Source organism: Apium graveolens, chromosome 9 (genome assembly GCF_009905375.1).
Source record: "Apium graveolens cultivar Ventura chromosome 9, ASM990537v1, whole genome shotgun sequence".
Lineage (NCBI taxonomy): Eukaryota > Viridiplantae > Streptophyta > Magnoliopsida > Apiales > Apiaceae > Apium > Apium graveolens.
The window spans coordinates 6,287,203-6,304,376 of NC_133655.1; the positions used below are offsets into that span (position 1 = coordinate 6,287,203).

General features: G+C 36.8%; 1 protein-coding gene and 1 non-coding gene across 3 annotated transcripts; one reads left to right on the top strand and one right to left on the bottom strand.

Annotated features, from left to right (window-relative positions):
* Positions 1-443: 443 nt before the first annotated feature.
* LOC141682721 (uncharacterized) lies at positions 444-2,114 on the bottom strand. Of its 2 annotated transcripts, none has more exons than XM_074487419.1 (4): positions 1,803-2,114; positions 1,545-1,585; positions 1,249-1,410; positions 444-1,149 (listed from the first exon to the last, which is right to left on the bottom strand). In XM_074487419.1, the coding sequence occupies exons 1-4, from the start codon at positions 2,043-2,045 to the stop codon at positions 1,080-1,082; spliced, it is 516 nt and encodes a 171-aa protein (XP_074343520.1). In that variant the 5' UTR covers positions 2,046-2,114; the 3' UTR covers positions 444-1,079. The 2 variants fall into 2 exon arrangements, with proteins under 2 accessions (XP_074343520.1, XP_074343519.1); XM_074487418.1 differs by having other exon boundaries at positions 681-1,149; positions 1,249-1,413.
* Positions 2,115-14,915: 12,801 nt separating this feature from the next.
* LOC141688586 (small nucleolar RNA R71) lies at positions 14,916-15,022 on the top strand. Its single transcript, XR_012562020.1, has one exon. It is a non-coding gene; the product is annotated as a small nucleolar RNA R71 (small nucleolar RNA).
* Positions 15,023-17,174: the final 2,152 nt, after the last annotated feature.

Genomic DNA, 17,174 nt, shown 5'->3' on the forward strand with positions numbered 1-17,174 from the left:
TTAATCTACTATTTTATATATCCAATTTTATTTTAAAAGAATTTGATATCTGTTGAGGAGGTTTTTACATTGTGAAATGGTTTGGAATCTACTGTTATTTTTTTAAAAAAAAAAATTATTGAAAGAAATTATCAGTCCAAATGAAATGTAATACTCACTACAGGCGTAAGTAATGACTAATGAGTATGAATCCACAAAAAAACATGACCATAAGAAGCTACCGTGCTAATGCTAGTGTGTGTGCATGTGCACATGCTAAACGCGGAATATTATAATTGTATTTCATTTTTATTGATTCCTTTCTATAAATGATGATGGATTTCCTGTATATAAAAAAACCCCACCAATCAAAATAAATTAAACTTATGAAATTTAGCGCTTAGTATGTGGCAATGGAAAAAACCGAAATTTTATTATCACAATGATCACCAAAAAACACGAGATGAAGATCAAATCAAACACAACATAAATGTTATGGTGAAAAGAATCAATTCACTTTACAATGTGGAGAAAGGAATATATGCAAATTAGGGCTTGGAATTGCAAACAAACTGACAAAACACCAACAAAAAGCCAAACCAAACCCAAACGAAACTTACTTTTCAAACACAACAATCAAATTCCAAAAACAAATTCCCCACAAAATTAATGTCACTCTACTACCACTTTCAATACAGCAGGGCCAGACATGTATCGACAGAGAATCAGAGATATCATCTACATACATGTTAAATAATTCTGCAAACAAATGGGGTTTGTATAATGTGTACATATTGTCATATTGATTGTTAATATTCATGTCATACCAACCAAAATGGACGTTGCAGACAACCGAAGCTTCTGCTTGTTTCGATTGGACCTATATTTATCGACTACTGAACATAAATACGCACTTACCTGGATCTCTACTTAAATCCGTGCTTTTTTCATCGACTACTCGACTTAAGTGTTTAGTAGATGAATAGATCGAGATATATCTCTGTACAAATTATTCATAATAATCGAATATGTAACCGGACGAGGATTAACTGCCTCGTCCGTTAAATAATTTCGAAATTTTGTAGATCTGTAACTGTTTTTCACTGCTTTATACGAACCCACTGGTACTTTCCTTCTAAAGGCACATCCTTCACAATATCATAATTGTACCTGAACCAAACAAACACATTTTTCATCAATGTCTGTTAAAATAACAGATTCAAATTTCGAAATGCAGTTACATATATCATGATTATTCAACATGCTTACTTTTCCGCAAATCGTTTAGCCTCGTATTTTTCTGCTCTAGAGAAGAACTCTTCGATCTCCTCCATGGAAGGCTTCTTCTGCGCTGATGAAGCCTTGTTCTTCGTCGTCGTCTTCGTTGTCGTTGTTTCCATTACTTGTGAGAGGCTTGACGAGGATAATTCTCTACTGCAAACAAAAATTCAACACCTCCTTATATATAAAATCAGATATACATAAAACTGAAACTGTCGGTTTAAATTTTTTTCATCATAATTGAAGAGAGTTATGAAGAAAATAAATATAAAAATTAATTTCACCTGTTCATAAATGTTGAATTATTAGTTTTCGAATTCTCAACCTGAAAAATAAAAGATCAAAATTCAACATTAGCAATTAAAGAGATGAGAAAGGAAAGTATACAAACAACATAGACAATTATGTACATTTTACATGTATTCTAGTTCTACGAGAGAGAGAGAGAGATATTGAATTATACTGCTCAATTATGAAAAATTTTAAGCAATTTACATGAATTTACATGAATCATGTAAATTGCTTAAAATTAAAGTAATCACCTTAAGATCAGCAGATCTCGAGGTATTGTCGTAAAATTCATCACTACAAGCCGGAGACTGATCAACCGAAACTGCATTCCTCTCCGGAGAAGCTGAATTCTCAGGTGAATTGATCAAACAGCTACATTGATTCAAATTCTCCGAATTTAAATTCACAAGCTCTCCTGAACCAAGCTTTCGTCTTTTCGACGTCGAATTATCACCGTTCTTCACCTCCGCAGCTCTCGCATGCACGATCTCCATCTCTCTGCAGCTCAATTTTTTGTATTGAGTGTGTGTATAAGTATATGTTAAATGTACTTGCGCCGTCTATACAAATGAAAAAATGGTTGGATATGAAAGGCAGGCACATGTACATATAAGAGAGTGTGGGAGAAGGAAGGGTAATATTGTAATTTTGAGGAGTCGAGTGGGGACCACTCCGTTAACGGTGACGGACGGAATTACAAAGCCATGTGCAGCGGCCGTTACGAAGATCTGGCTGTTGAGTGTTGAGGATCACAGAATTGGTACAGCCCATGTGAACTTAAACTTACCGACACCTATCAGTTGTATAACAGAATATGACTGGCTATATCCGGTTGCATTTGCCAGGGGAGTACAGCCTTGCCGGGTCTTCAGAAATTACCTGTTCTTTGTTTATAAATTTTTTGAAATCTTATAAAAATAATACTCCCTCCGTCCCTCGTTTACACTTTCCTTTATTATTCGTTTACACTTTCCTTTATATAATATCCCTTTCAATTATTTATATTTCAAAATTATTCAAAAATAGTAAAGTTTTTATAATTTTTAAAATAACTACATCCACTACTTCTCTCTACTATACCTATTTTATGCATATAATATTAATCGATTCCACTATTTTATTCACTTTTTAAACTTTCCTCCACTACTTTATCATTTTTCTTAAATTCCGAATGTAAATATTTGGGAGGGACGGAGGGAGTAAAAATTTTAAAAAATTATTAATATACATTTAAATTTTAAGCATCAAAGTATCCCATTAATCTTTATTCTATTCGGTAATTGATTTTCGAAACTCGACTATGAGTATTTGATTACATTTGATTCAAATTTATATTAATTTTTTCGATACTCATTTGTATTGATGATGGAGTATGATAATGGTATATCTAACACCTTTGACATTTTAAGGTTTCAGGTCTCTCGACTTAATATGATATTAAAATTTGAGAATAGTTTGGAATGAGGGGGGAAAGTTTTTATAATTGAATACGATCCTAATAAATCTATTTCCAATCCTTTGAAATTGACATTAATTTCAAATGAGAGAGGAATATTTATAATTGAATACGATCCTAATAAATCAATTTCTAATTACTTGAAATTTGATAAGAACCCGTAACTCTACAATTTATACTGTCAAAGTTAAACACCTAATTTCTAACTCCTTGAAATTTGATAAGAATCCGTAACTCAACAATTTAAAACTTTTATAAGTCTAGATGAATAATATTTATTTAAATAATAACTGCTGCGGTTGTGCTGGGGTCAGTACTATACAACGACTTAACAGAATTTTCACAGCATAGGGATTTGTGAAGCTGCAAAGGTCCTTTAAAAATGGCTAGTAAAGTGTAAGTTATGTGAGCTCCACAGAATTGGGGACCGTTATTTTAAGACAATGTCTTCACTGAAAATGCATGTACAAAAAGTCATGCATTGTTGTATCAGAATTTTGTACTTTTTTCCTTTTCTTTGACAAGAAAGAATTCATGTACTCCTGTACTTTGCAGTATACAATTTCATTTTTCTTGTGTGGTGGGACTTTGAATTCCAGGCTTAATTTAGAAGCTGCTGCTGAAAATTTCACAGTTTGGGCCTGTATATTTGTTCTGATTTCAACTTTTACAGTGTACATTTTTATGTTAGTACTAGTACAGTGGAGCACATAACAATGTTCCCATTTTTGTTTTACATGAAGCATCCAAAAATGAGGTTTTTGAGACTTCTGTGGCTAAAATAAAGAACAAAATGACAATAGAATGTGACTCACATATGGAGTTCTAAATTTTGAAGTTTCTTAGTTTTTGTTATGACAGTAAAAAAAATTGGAGGAGAAGTTGTTTTTTTTCACATTTTAGGATAGTAATACTACTCATCTGATCGGTGCCTAATATCGATCATTTTTTTATCGATAGCGATAATTTATTTTAGTTCCCACTGGTTACGTCACTCCTTACAAATATTGTACCAATATTATTAAAGACTTGGCTTATCATCCTTACTACTCAAGCACATTCAAATACTTCTAACGTCTCGACCCTTCATCTTAAAATTTTCGTAAAATTATTATTTGAATAGACACAAAAATACGTAAAAAGTATATCAATTCACACTCTAACGGATCCTCCTTGACTTTTTATTAAAAAAATCAAACATATCTACTATTTTGAAGTTTCTTTGTTTTTGTTAAGATAGTAAAAAAATTGTAAGAAAAGTAGTTTTTTTTCACATTTTAGGATAGTAATACTACTCATCCGATCGGTGCCTAATATTGATTATTTTTTGTTGATAGTGATAATTTATTTTAGTACAGACTATGATTCTGGTTACGTCACTCCTTAACAAATATTATCAAAGAAAGTTATCATCCATGAAGACCCAAGCACATTCCGACGTCTCGACCCCTGATCTTAAAAATGCGTAAAATTATTATTTGAATAGACATAAAAATACGTACAAAGTATATCATTTCACAATCTAACCGATCCTTGACCTTTTATAAGAAAAAATCAAACATATCTACTTATTGAGCTGAATAGAGTATAATCAAAATACGTAAAAAAAACTATTTCAAACGCTCTAACCCGTAAACGTAATTCTTTTTAAGAAAAAATCATATATATGTACTTATTGAGCTGAGTAGAGTAAGATCTTAAGATCTGAGAAAATGATATATAAACTGATCTTAGAATCTTAACTTTACAATCTGTTTTAGAACAACACCACCTGCACACATGATAAGCATATAATTTGAAATATGAAGGGTAGAAATTAAAATAGTAAGCATTGGATTCCATTGGCATATTTGTTGGGGGAGGATGTAGATGGGGATTTGTGAATAGGAGCAGTGGATGGGGTTCCCTAATGTGTGGGCAAAGTCCATTAAAGATATTTGAGCAAACCACATTCACCCCCCTACAGATAAGGATACTTGTCTTGGCTTCTCTAACCTCTCTGTCTTGGAAAATCTCACAATCACAAACCTCCAAATTTGTTTTAATTTTGATGCTACTTCACACTATGTCACCATTTGTATCTAGTCCATATGGGAATTCTGGTTATTTATCCTTTTGTTATCAAATGGATATTCCATCCCAAAATAATAATTAGAGTTTGTCACGTTAGAATATTAATATAAGATCCTGAAAACGGTCTTCGTCTAACATCTTGAGATTTTAGAGCTGACGTGATGAACCAAGCTATTTGAAACAGCAATGCAAATAAATCATAGCAATGCAAATGCTTTGCAATGGTAGTTAAATCAAGTTCAAGCATAACTTGATCCTTGACATTGAACAATACTTCACTTGCTCTTTATGATTAAGGTCATCATAAAAAGTTCCAATCGCGTGGTTTCTCCATGAGAACGGATCAACCCCTTCTTCTTGCGCCAATGATCTTGCCGTTTCTCTGAAGGAACTGGAGTTCCATATCTTTTCAGGAGTTCTTATGTAATACTCTTTCACACCCTAAGTAATAACTTTATTGGTTATGGCATCTGTAATTATATAAGCTGATCCAAATTTACGGCTAATAATAGCATTTGATGGTGAAGTACCGGAGCTGTTAGATCTTGTACGTAGCTAATTATACAAGTTCATAAGACTATTTCAAATCAGAGAAAAAAAGAATGTAATATAAAATATTCAGTTAATCACACAAAAGAAAAAAAAAATACTCCATTCATGAATCTTTTTGGCACATTAACGAAACAAAATTAGTGCAGGCTCTTTTATTTTCTCATCTTTCTTTTTGGCGCTCTTGCTGCCTGAGGACGGAACTGAGGAACTAGAATGAGTAAGACACTCGCTAACTGTTAGGGAGACAAATACGGTCTCACAAATGCTCGTCGATAATTTTCTTGCAAGTTCTGGAGATAGCTGGTGTTGGTTTGAAAATTTATTCTTCTCATGCTTTGTATCTTGCACAGGTTGTGTTAAATATATGATCCTATTGAGACCTTCGTCTAACACCTTAAGGTTTTAGATGAACCGGTTATTCACCATGGTATCAGAGCGTAGGCTGGCGGGAGGACCAAGGTTCGATTCCCAGCCACCCAGTGTTCCACTCTTCGACCCATAAATGGTCTTTCGAGTGAGAGGGAGTGTTAAATATATGATCTTATTCGGGCCTTCCTCTAACACCTTAGGAATAGGGTGACCGTGCTTTTGCAAGTAAGAAAATGAAAACATGCGAAAGGGTCTGCCAAACTTACGCAGTCGTGTCTTTCACCAACGTTCTAGATGCTGAAACACACTGTTTTTTTGATGTTTAAGTCTTCTGCAGATTAGACAAACGAGTTCTATGTGAATGTTCAGTTTCATTTCATAAATTTACTTGCTGTGAATAGATCATTGTTTTATATTATCACACAGGAAAAATGCTAGATTAGATTACTTGAATTGTATCTCAAAATGGTTTTCAAATTTCATGTGACATTCCCTCATTGGTCATTATATAAATAAGTTGGATCCCCGTGTATTCACAATAATCTCGTCAATTAACGTAGCTCATATTAACCCGTCATTGATACCAAGGTCATTCGAAAACTGTTATTGGTACCCAAATTATTACAAAATATAGTGTCTGGATTGGAAAATAAATAAGTTTTTACACAACAAACACGAGATTGAAAAACTTAAATGATATCGTTATAGATATTCATGAAGTGAGTAGGAGTACTGGATGGCAACATTTTGGTTTTACTTTTAGAGAGGCCGACATGGTAGAGCAAAAGCTCGTCAAAGTTTCTCGCAATTTCTAGAGATAGCAGGTGCGGGTTTGGAAATTTTTTCCCCTCATGCGTTGTATGTTGCACAGGTTATATGCCTGTTTCTGTGCAGTGTGACTTTGAATGAAGTGCTTTTTGAAGTAAGAATAAGAAAACAGGAGTGATAGCGTGTTTATGGTTGTTTCAGGGTGTGGTCCGTAGGGAGTCTATATTTTTTTAGTTGTCTTGTTGTGTCTGTCTCTCTTTTTTTCTTTGGTTTTCCTATTTATCCCCCGATAACTAGTCAGCTGCCCCCTAGGTCAGTAGGGAGTGACTATTATAGGCTATTCAACATGTGGTAGACAAGGAGAAGAGGAGAGTGTGACATGGTACCCTAGTGAATGATACGTGTAATGTCTAGAGGATAAGATTGAGATGTGGGGTCAACGGCCTACGGAAATTGAGCTTTCGGCTATAACCTCTTGTCGCTTGTGGTTTGCAGATATTTTGACTTACGGACTGCGAAGGTGCGCCACGTCTACGGTGGACGTAGGCCCTTTATTATGTAATGGGTTTTATGGAACCATGGAGAAAGGGAGTTTGGAGAGTCACGTTTCTATTTAAGGTTCCTACGGCTACGACCGTAGGGAGACCACAAATCTGATGCCATCAAATGCCCCCTCCATAAGTGTAGCTTTTTTCAGGAAGCTATCGTGTTTGAAGAGGAGCTGAGCATAGTGTCTCAAGTGAATCTTAATTAATTAAGAAAGTTTAATAACGATTTTCCTTTTTTAAGAGGTTAATAAGAGCAGTTAAACCGTTTATTAAGGAGTATGAGGTGGAGGCGACGCGTCTTGTAAGTGTCTTTATAAGAGGCGCGGGTTTTGAGGAGGAGTGGGTTTCATGCGCCTGCCTTTTCTCTTTTTGTGGTTCCCGTGAATCATTAGCTTTCATAGTTTCGACGATTCATCTCCTTGAAAAGCGGGGGAAGTTATTAAATTTCAAATATATACATTTGTTCAGTTTTATTTTCTTTTTTCATTCACTTTTGGCTAGACAGAACTGAGAGGGGTGTACGAAGGGAGAAAAACAAGGTTGCTCAATTCATTCCACACAGTTGCTTCGTTTCCAATCAGGTACTAGCTTCAACTCTGTTTTGATTTCGTACTTGATTCTTTTCTATTTGTGTATAAATTGGTGATATCTATAAGGGGTTAGGATGTAAATTGGGGTTTGAAAACGGAGAATGTTTTAAGTGAATGTTGTTTAAAAAAAAGAGGGGTTCTTAGAGGATGCATGATGGGAAAGAGTGATGTTTGGCTATTGGGAGACTAGAGTTTGGTTGGGTCTGGGGATAAGGGTTGAGTTCGTGAAAGGGTGATTTTGGTGTGGGTAAAAGAAAGGTTATTCTGTAATTATGTTGTGTGTACTCTTCGTGTTTTGTGTTTTTTTTTTTTTTGCTTCTTATGGCCAATTTATTGACAGGGCCTTTTTCTTTTGTTTGTAGAGAATCTAGGGATGGGAAAGCGTGGGAGGTTTGTGGTGAAAGAGAGTGAGAGTGAAAGTACACCGGATTCCGAGAATAAAGCCTTATACGTATCGCTAGTCGGGGAGGAAGATACCGAAAGCGATGAAACTTCTAGGAGTGATTCTTCGGAAAAGGAGGGATCTGTAGATGAAGACGATCGCCCCCTTCGGGAGGTAGTGTCTAAAAGTACAGGTTCGGGTCCATCTTCTGGGGAATCGCATATTCGTAAGGGTGTCCCTTCCACGTCTCAAGGTCGGGGAAAAGAGAGAGCAGGGGAATCAAGTTTTCCTGGTATTGGTCGAGGGAGAGGGAAAGAAGTGGCTGAGTTGGCTAGAGTGCAGAGGCAGGAAAGTGAGAGGGGGGAAGGGTAGAGTACGCATAGCGATGGGGAGTTTGGTCGGGGATAAGGGATGGATGGATGTAGAGCAGAAGTTTATGAAAACTCCTCCGGATGTTCAGAGAGATAATTATTTTAAGTTTTTAGGTGAGGTTAGTTATTATAAGGCAAAGGGGTATAGGATTATCCCGGATGATGTGTTGGAGAAGCTCTTGGGAGACTTGGAATAGATCAACAAGCCTCCCAATTTTGATGATAGCTATCTTGTTGAAGTAAGGTATGCCTTTTAGATTTCGAAGGAGTTTGAGATAAGGTTACCTAATGAGGGGGAGAGGTTGTGGCACAGAGGAGGGGAAGGTGGGTTGGAATCCCATTGGAAGCGTTCAGGGCTGGGCTGAGATTGCCTATGCATCGGTTTATACATACGCTTCTGTGCGAGATGAGGATAGGATTTGGTCAGTTAGGTCCTAATTCTGTGAGGAAAATTACTGCCTTTATAGCTAGATGTACTGAATGGGGTTTGGAACCCACATTAGGCCTTTTCTGGTCTTTGCACAAAATGCAGGGGTCACGGGGTTATTATCCTTTGCAAGAGATCCATTGGAGAGGGGACTACAACCTTGGGGGAAATATTGGTACAGGGTCCTTCGTCCAACAAAGGTTGGCATGGTGAGTTTTTGAAGTTTAAGGGGGGAGATTTGGCTTATCTTCCAGAGTATAAGAGGCCTGATGGGATTTTGGGGGCGGTGCGAAGGTATGAAGTGTTGGAAGAGAATGAACATGATTATGTTGTCCAGTTTGTAAGGGGAAGAAGGAGGGTTTGTGGCCTGTTAAAAGTTTTTGGGACCCAGAGTTTTTAGTAACTCATAACCGTAAGCGTTTGACGTTTATTTGTTCCTATATATTATATATATATTTCGGGTTTTTTACTGTCTTCTTTAGTTTATATGCTTCTCTTCTCTCCTTTTTTTTCTTTTTGGTAATTAACAGGAAGATTTCGTTATTTCAGTTATGTTACAAGATTTGCATATCCCTGCCCGCATGGATCGTCGAAGAATTTTGAAACTGGCCCCTGAGAGACAATTGAAGGCGAGGACGGCCTTGGAGAGAGGTAATGAGGCGTGTTCGGGGACCGCTGCAAGTCAAGCCGGGGCCGAAGGGAGTGTTTCAGTGTCTGTCGGAGGGAAGAGGCCCACAGAATCCCGTCCGAGTGAGGAGGAGGCTGCTATTAAGAAAGTAAGGGTGGAGGAGGCTGCTATTAAGAAAGCGGATTTAATTAATTTGGAACCCGCTTCGGCTCCTTCATTTGAAGGGAGAAATGATCCGAAGGCGACGATCCATGTGATGAGTTTGGTTCCAAGCGTAGGGAAGCCTAATTCTGAAGAGAGTTCGGAGAAATGTACTATCCTCCGTTTTACTACAGGTAGCCTTATGGTTAGGGAGAAAACACGCACTAAATTACACGCAAGTATACATGTTCGCAAGTAGTAGAAGATATTAATCAGATTCGTTCCCACAGAGACTCTTTTTAGTTAACTTAAGCTTATGCACATATGCAATAATGGTATGGTTATCGCTCAATGCTAAGACAATAACAAGTTCAGATGTTTATAACTAAGATTAAACTAACATGCAATTAACTAAGAATAAAAGTGATTGAATTAACTATATGAGACAAACATGGGATTCTAACTTCATTAAATACTTCATTCAAAGTCATTGTTCTTAACCTTAGCATGCAATGGTGATGACAACTAATCAGATAACATGAAACTAGTACACGCCAACTGTCGTTGTACGAATACCCTACTACCAGACATCCACAAAAGAGATAGAAGCTGAATAGACACCAATTATGTTGAGACCCTATATGTCTATAGAATTTGACAACATAAAGGTTTAATGCGCAAGTTATCTATCGTGATTACATAGAGCAAGTAAGATGGTTAAAATTACCTACGAATCATGCATAACAAATACATGAACCTATGCTAGCATGGTAAGTTCTAAATCTCTATATTCACTGTCGCTTCAATAGAGATTAACACGCTATCTTATATGTTAGCTACGCACATAAGACGAATAAGCACAACCAATACTAGGATATCAATCAATCACCACAAATCAAGGTATCAAAACAATTAACTATAGAAATCTATAGGTAAATCCGTTAGAACCCCATGACAACGATTAGTTCATAACCGAACTCATCATCACCATGGGTTCCAATGAAAGCATGATAATAACAAGATAAGAGTACTAGGGTGCAAAGATAAATCGAAAACAAGCATCCAAGTATCAACTATATTAAAGAAAATAAAAGTCTTCTTCTCCGTAGCCTTCTCGTGCTCTCTAGGTCTTCTTATTGCTCTCCCCTCGCTCCACGTTGTTAAAAATGTCTTTTTATTGATATATATAGGCTCCAGGATGACCAGGACTCTCAAAATCTTCAATTTTGACTAAAATCAGGATTCTGGTGCAGAAACAGGGCGCGGGCGCGCTACTTTCGGGCGCGGCCGCGCTGGTTCTGGCGCGGCCGCGCTGACCTTCTGGAAATTTTCTGACAATTCTTCTTTTGGCCGCATCTTAAGTTCTACTCGTCAGAATTATGCGATTCAACTGCCCACGCGAAGCTAACGAGATTCTATACAACTTGAGAATGGTCTAGGCTTCCAATTCTGATCTCTTTTCAGCATATTTCCTTGAAAAGCTCCTTTCTTCATTTAACTGATGCATGAAATGTAATAACACAAAAACATATCAAAAATACCAACAACTTGAGTCCAAAACACCAACTTAAGCTTGTAATGAAGCGTTCCAAGTAGATATAAAATCCACTTATCACACCCCTAACCTTAAATCGATGCTTGTCCTCAAGCATAAATAGACTAAAACTATAAAACAAACCTAATGCATGAATGCAACTACATGAGTGCAACTAAATGATAATGCAAACGATCCCCTCTGAATAACCATAACCAAATGAATAATCCAACGCCTCTAAGAATGTAATAACTCAAAACAGAGTTCGAATAAATCTCACAAATCAACTCACAAACCAGAACGTGCGTGTGTGGAATGCTTAACAGAAATACTCTCGATACTAGATCAATAATCATAACTTATCTATCATCAAAACAATCACAAGTTTATAACTAGAATAGACGTTAAACGCATAATAACTCACAACACCTCCTTCCTACTAGAGTTATACAAGGATTCACGCTATTATTTAACATATAACAAAGATGCTTATTTGACCGTGCAATGAATGAGGTCATAAAAGACTTATACAATAATACCCATGTAGCGAGCGTTAGGTTAGCGGATCCCAGACTATAAAAGTCTTAGGTCACTAGGCACAAAGTCCCCTAGAACTTAATAACTCGAGTATTAAAGAGCTCACTCTTGATCAATTATGCATAAACACATACTTTTTTTTCTTTTTTTAAGTAATTTCTGAATGAGTGCGTTTCGCTCCATCTCATTCAACCCTAGACTACTCATAAAAATATGAGTTGGCTACTAGCCATTTGACGCCTAACCTTATTCACAACTAGCAATGAAAACCAAGTTTTTCTCCAGATAAAAAATCAGGTTTTTTACGTCATTACGAGAATATCACAAATTCTAAATATAACCAAGTGATTAAATCTCAACAACAAACAAGTATGATCATGATCTAGATAAAAAGCAACCCTACAAGACTTTGTAAAAATATTTGTTTCTGGCCTGCAAATCAATTCATTAGGACTCAAACATCCCATTATTCGTCATCACTACACTCACATCAACATCAACCAATCAATCAAAAATAGCTCAACCTAAGGGATCATGTTATATGCATGCAAATGCAACTACATGGACTCACATAATAACACGAACAAAAATGTTAACAAATATGTCCTAAATGAACAATCATTCAAAAATATGAATGAACTACAGTCTACAACTAAACAAGCAATATGAATCTATATGCACTATATGGACACAACACACACTACTAATCCTTACATTATCACCCCCAAACTTAAAATTTTCAATGTCCTCATTGAAGGTAATAATAAGGATTTCAGGCATACCTAGTTGTCAGGAAGATCACCCTCCTCGGGTGGAGGATCAGGTGGTCAATCAACCTCGACACCAGTGTCTCGGGAAACAGTACCGAGAGCGTGTGTCAAATCTGCAGCAAAATGACAGTGAATGTCGTGCGTGGCCTCCATACGCCTAGTCAATCGCTTGTACTGCGCATCACCAACACCAGTCCTATCAACTGCCTGCTGCGCATGAGAAGAACCCTCTGTAGGCACTGGAGGATCCGTTCGGCTACCCTCTACATCATCAAAAATATATCCCAAGCCCTTATCATGGGGTGCACCTAAGAATGCACAAGTCAAGTGATCCGCTAGTGGGTTAAGCTCAAGTGTGGAAACATCTTCAATAGACGGCTCGAGACGCTCCTGAGAAATTTTCAGCTCTGCTAACCCAAGAGAATCGAATGGCATATCCAACTTCCTCTTCCACGGAGGTGCATTCAATACCCGCAATTGCTCTGCTCTTTCTTCATCTTCAATAACTGATTCCCCTATTAAGGATCTCTCTAGGGTATCTGACTTTGGCAATTGCTCAAGTTCCGAATTCACTATAGAGTCGACCCACTCTACCTTAAAGCACTCCTCTTTAGCTGTGGGTAACTTTATTTCCTTGAACACATTAAAAGTGACCTTATGATCGTGACCCTTCATCGTAAGCTCTTCTTTTTGCACGTCGATCATAGTTCGGCCTGTAGCCAAGAATGGTCTTCCCAAGATGATGGGAATCTTCTTATCTTCCTCGAAATCAAAAATTACAAAGTCAGGAGGGAAGATGAGTTTATCCATCTTAACCAAGACATCCTCCACTATTCCTCGCGGATAAGCAATAGAACGATCAGCTAGTTGCAATGACATGTATGTCGGTTTCGGATCAGGTAGACCAAGCTTCTTGAAGATAGACAAGGGCATCAGATTGATGCTAGCTCCCAAATCATACAAGCAATTGTCGAACGACAAGTTTCCAATAGTGCAAGGAATAGTGAAACTTCCAGGATCCTTAAGCTTCGGAGGCAATTTCTGCTACAGAACTATACTGCATTCCTTCGTAAGAGCAACGGTCTCTAATTCATCGAGCTTCACTTTCCGAGAGAGAATACCTTTTTATAAACTTCGCATAGCTAGGCATCTTTTCAAGAGCTTCAGCAAAAGGTATGTTGATATGATGTTTCTTGAACACCTCCAGAAACTTAGCAAATTACTTATCCAACTTCTGCTTCCATAACCTTTTAGGAAAAGGAGGTGGAAGATAAACATGTTCTCCCCTGTATTACCCTCAGGAGGAGTGTGTTTCACAGTTTTCTTCCTTGATTCCACTTCTGCTTCCTTCTGCACATCTTCTTCAGCCAAAACTTTAGATTCTGGAACTTGAGATTTTTCAGGGCTTGCAACCTTCCCAGACCTCAATGTAATTGCCTTAACCTGCTCTTCTGCTTCCCTCTTGCCTGGAACTTCTGTATCAATAGAAAGCATTCCTGGTAGTCGATTCAATAAGGCGTTAGCAATTTATCCCATCTGGTTCTCCAGAGTCTTGATAGAAATAGCCTGGCTTTGGCATATAAGAGCCTGGTTTTTGCACATAAGCCTCAACTCCTCCAATTTAGATTTTTCATTCGAAGATTGACTTGCATCATGAGTTTGTTGTTGAAGTTGGAGTTGTTGTCTTGGTGCAATTTTTTGCTGAAAACTAGGATGGTTGAATTGCTTGTTTACAAACTGCTGGAATGGCTGTTGCATCCTATTCTGATTGTTGCTCCAGCTGAAGTTAGGATGATTCCAGTTGCCAGGATGATAAGTGTCTGGAACAGGTTGCTGCGATCTCTAAAAGTTGCTCACAAACTGAGATGATTCACAAGATATAGCACAATGCTCTGTCGCATGCGAACCTGCACACAGCTCACAAACACTGGTTATCTGATTAACACCATAGTTAGCCAAAGAATCGATCTTCATAGACAACTCCTTTAGTTGAGCAGTGATAGCCGTAGCTGTATCCACTTCAAGAACTCCTGCTACCTTGCCCTGTGGCAATCTCTAGGCTGGATATTGATATTCATTAGCAGCCTTTAGTTCAATTAGATCATAAGCTTCCTCATAGCTCTTTGCCCATAATGCTCCACCTGATGCAACATCGAGCATGGGTATGGACTGTGCTCTCAAACCATTGTAAAAGCAATTGATAATCATCCAATCAGGCATGCCATGATGAGGACACTTCCTAAGCATCTCCTTGTAGCGCTCCCAAGCTTCACATAGAGATTCTCCCGATTGCTGCGCAAATTGAGTAAGAGCATTCCTCATTGCAGCTGTTTTCGCCATAGGGAAGAGTTTAGTAAGAAATTTCTGAGCAAGATCCTCTCAAGTAGTAATTGAACCAGCCGGTAGAGAGTGTAACCAGCTCTTAGCCTTGTCCCTCAGAGAGAATAGAAAAAGTCTCAGCTTCACAGCATCTTCAGAAATATTGTTGAATTTGAAAGTGTCACAGATCTCGATGAAATCTCTAATATGCATGTTGGGATCTTCCGTTGGAGAACCCCCAAACTGGATTGAATTCTGTACCCATTGAATCGTGCCAGGCTTGATTTCAACGGTATTAGCTGTGGTAGCTGAAAGGAATATGTCCTAAGTCCAATAATGTATTAGGATTTAGGAATAACTTTTATGTAATCTGTTTTGATTTCATTGATATTAATAAAGACTTGTTTTGTTATTATTACGGGCTTTATCTATTTAAGTGTTTAAATAAGATATACCATAGTTTAGAGTAAAGCTTTTTATGGATTATGATGAGATCATAATAGTGAGACCTAAAAAGATGATAACTCTAAACTTAAATAGTTCCTGGTCATAGGATTACTAACTGGTAATTAATAATCCGCAAAGATCGGTACATATTATGCTTGCTTCATTATGAAGGATGTCTGTTCTCATAGACATTTGTGTGGTGACACTATAGCTAGTATGTAGGTGCTTATTATAGAATAAGTTCACTGAACATGACTCGCACAGCTGAACTGATGGAGTTCACTCACGTGTCAGCTGTTGTTCACATAGTGATAGTTGTACAAGTATCCTTAGACTTGAGGTCATCATAGTCATCTTGTGTACACTGAACTATGCTTTGGTTTAGTTCTTAGTCTCCAGGGACAATTATTAGGGCTCTTCTGGGTATAGGAATTTGTACACGAAGATAGTGTATGATCAATAAAGGATCTACCCCTTCCAGTGAAGGAAGCGAATGTTCAAGGCTGATCCACTTATGCTAGTTCAGGAATCTCTGGCCAGAGTAAATGAAATTAGAAAGGAGTTTCTAATTTGCATAGAACTACGCATAGTAAATGGTAAGCAAGTGATTGAATTAGATAGGCTTGACACGAGATCCATGCCTTGTATTTAATCAGAACATTGTAGGGTAGAAGGAGTTTATTGTACGGTAACTATTCACTGACAGGTTCTTGGTATTCTAAGCAGTGAATTCATATTATCCGGATAGTCGCGATATGTTGAGAAGCATCACTCAAGATGTAGAATAAATGTGATTAATTAATTAATCATATTTAATAAATTAGAGAATTTATATAAATAATGATAAACTAGTTTTATTATTATTTATTTCTACTACCGGCTAAATATTGAACCTATAGGGTCACACCATAAAAAGAGAATGATTTAATGGTGGAGGAATTAATTAATAATGGCTAAATAATTATTTATTTGTGAAATAAATAATTAATTGGCAAATTTAATAATTGATTAAATGAGATTTAATTGATTATAAATTAATTAAGAAAAGTTCTTAATATTATTAATTAAGGATTTAATTTTTGGAAATTAAATCAAAAGAGAGAATTATTTCTAAAGTGTTTAGAAAAAGGATTACTAATTAAAAGGTGTTTTAATTATTAATGAGAATAATAAATGGGATAATAATAATATTATTTATGGGAAAATTTCAGCTGAAAATTTTGCCTATAAATACACTATTATAGACCCTATTTTATTCGAACCCACATCAAACCCGAAAACCCAAAAAGTTTGGAAAACCCAATTCTCTCCACCTCCTTCTTCCTCCTTAACATCATTTTCTTGGTGGATACCGGTGGAGTGCTTCACACTTGAGGAGCAACTGCTAAGGATCTCTGATCGTTGTCTCCGAATTATTTTAAAAGGTTAGATTCGATCCCTCGAATTTTTATTCACGATTTATATGCTTTTATTTGGATTTTGTATGTGTAAAAGTGTTTTGCCATGCCCCCGCTGCGTTAAAAATCCAACAATGGTATCAGAGCATAGGTTGTATGCATATAGATCTGTGTTAAAAATTTCAGAATTTTATGTGCTTGTATGAATTAATTATGATTTTTACAAGTTATATCATGGTTTAATTTTGTCTGATGAGAAATCGTTTCTCAGAATAATTTTGAATGTTGATCTGGGTTCTACAAGTGTTGTAGAT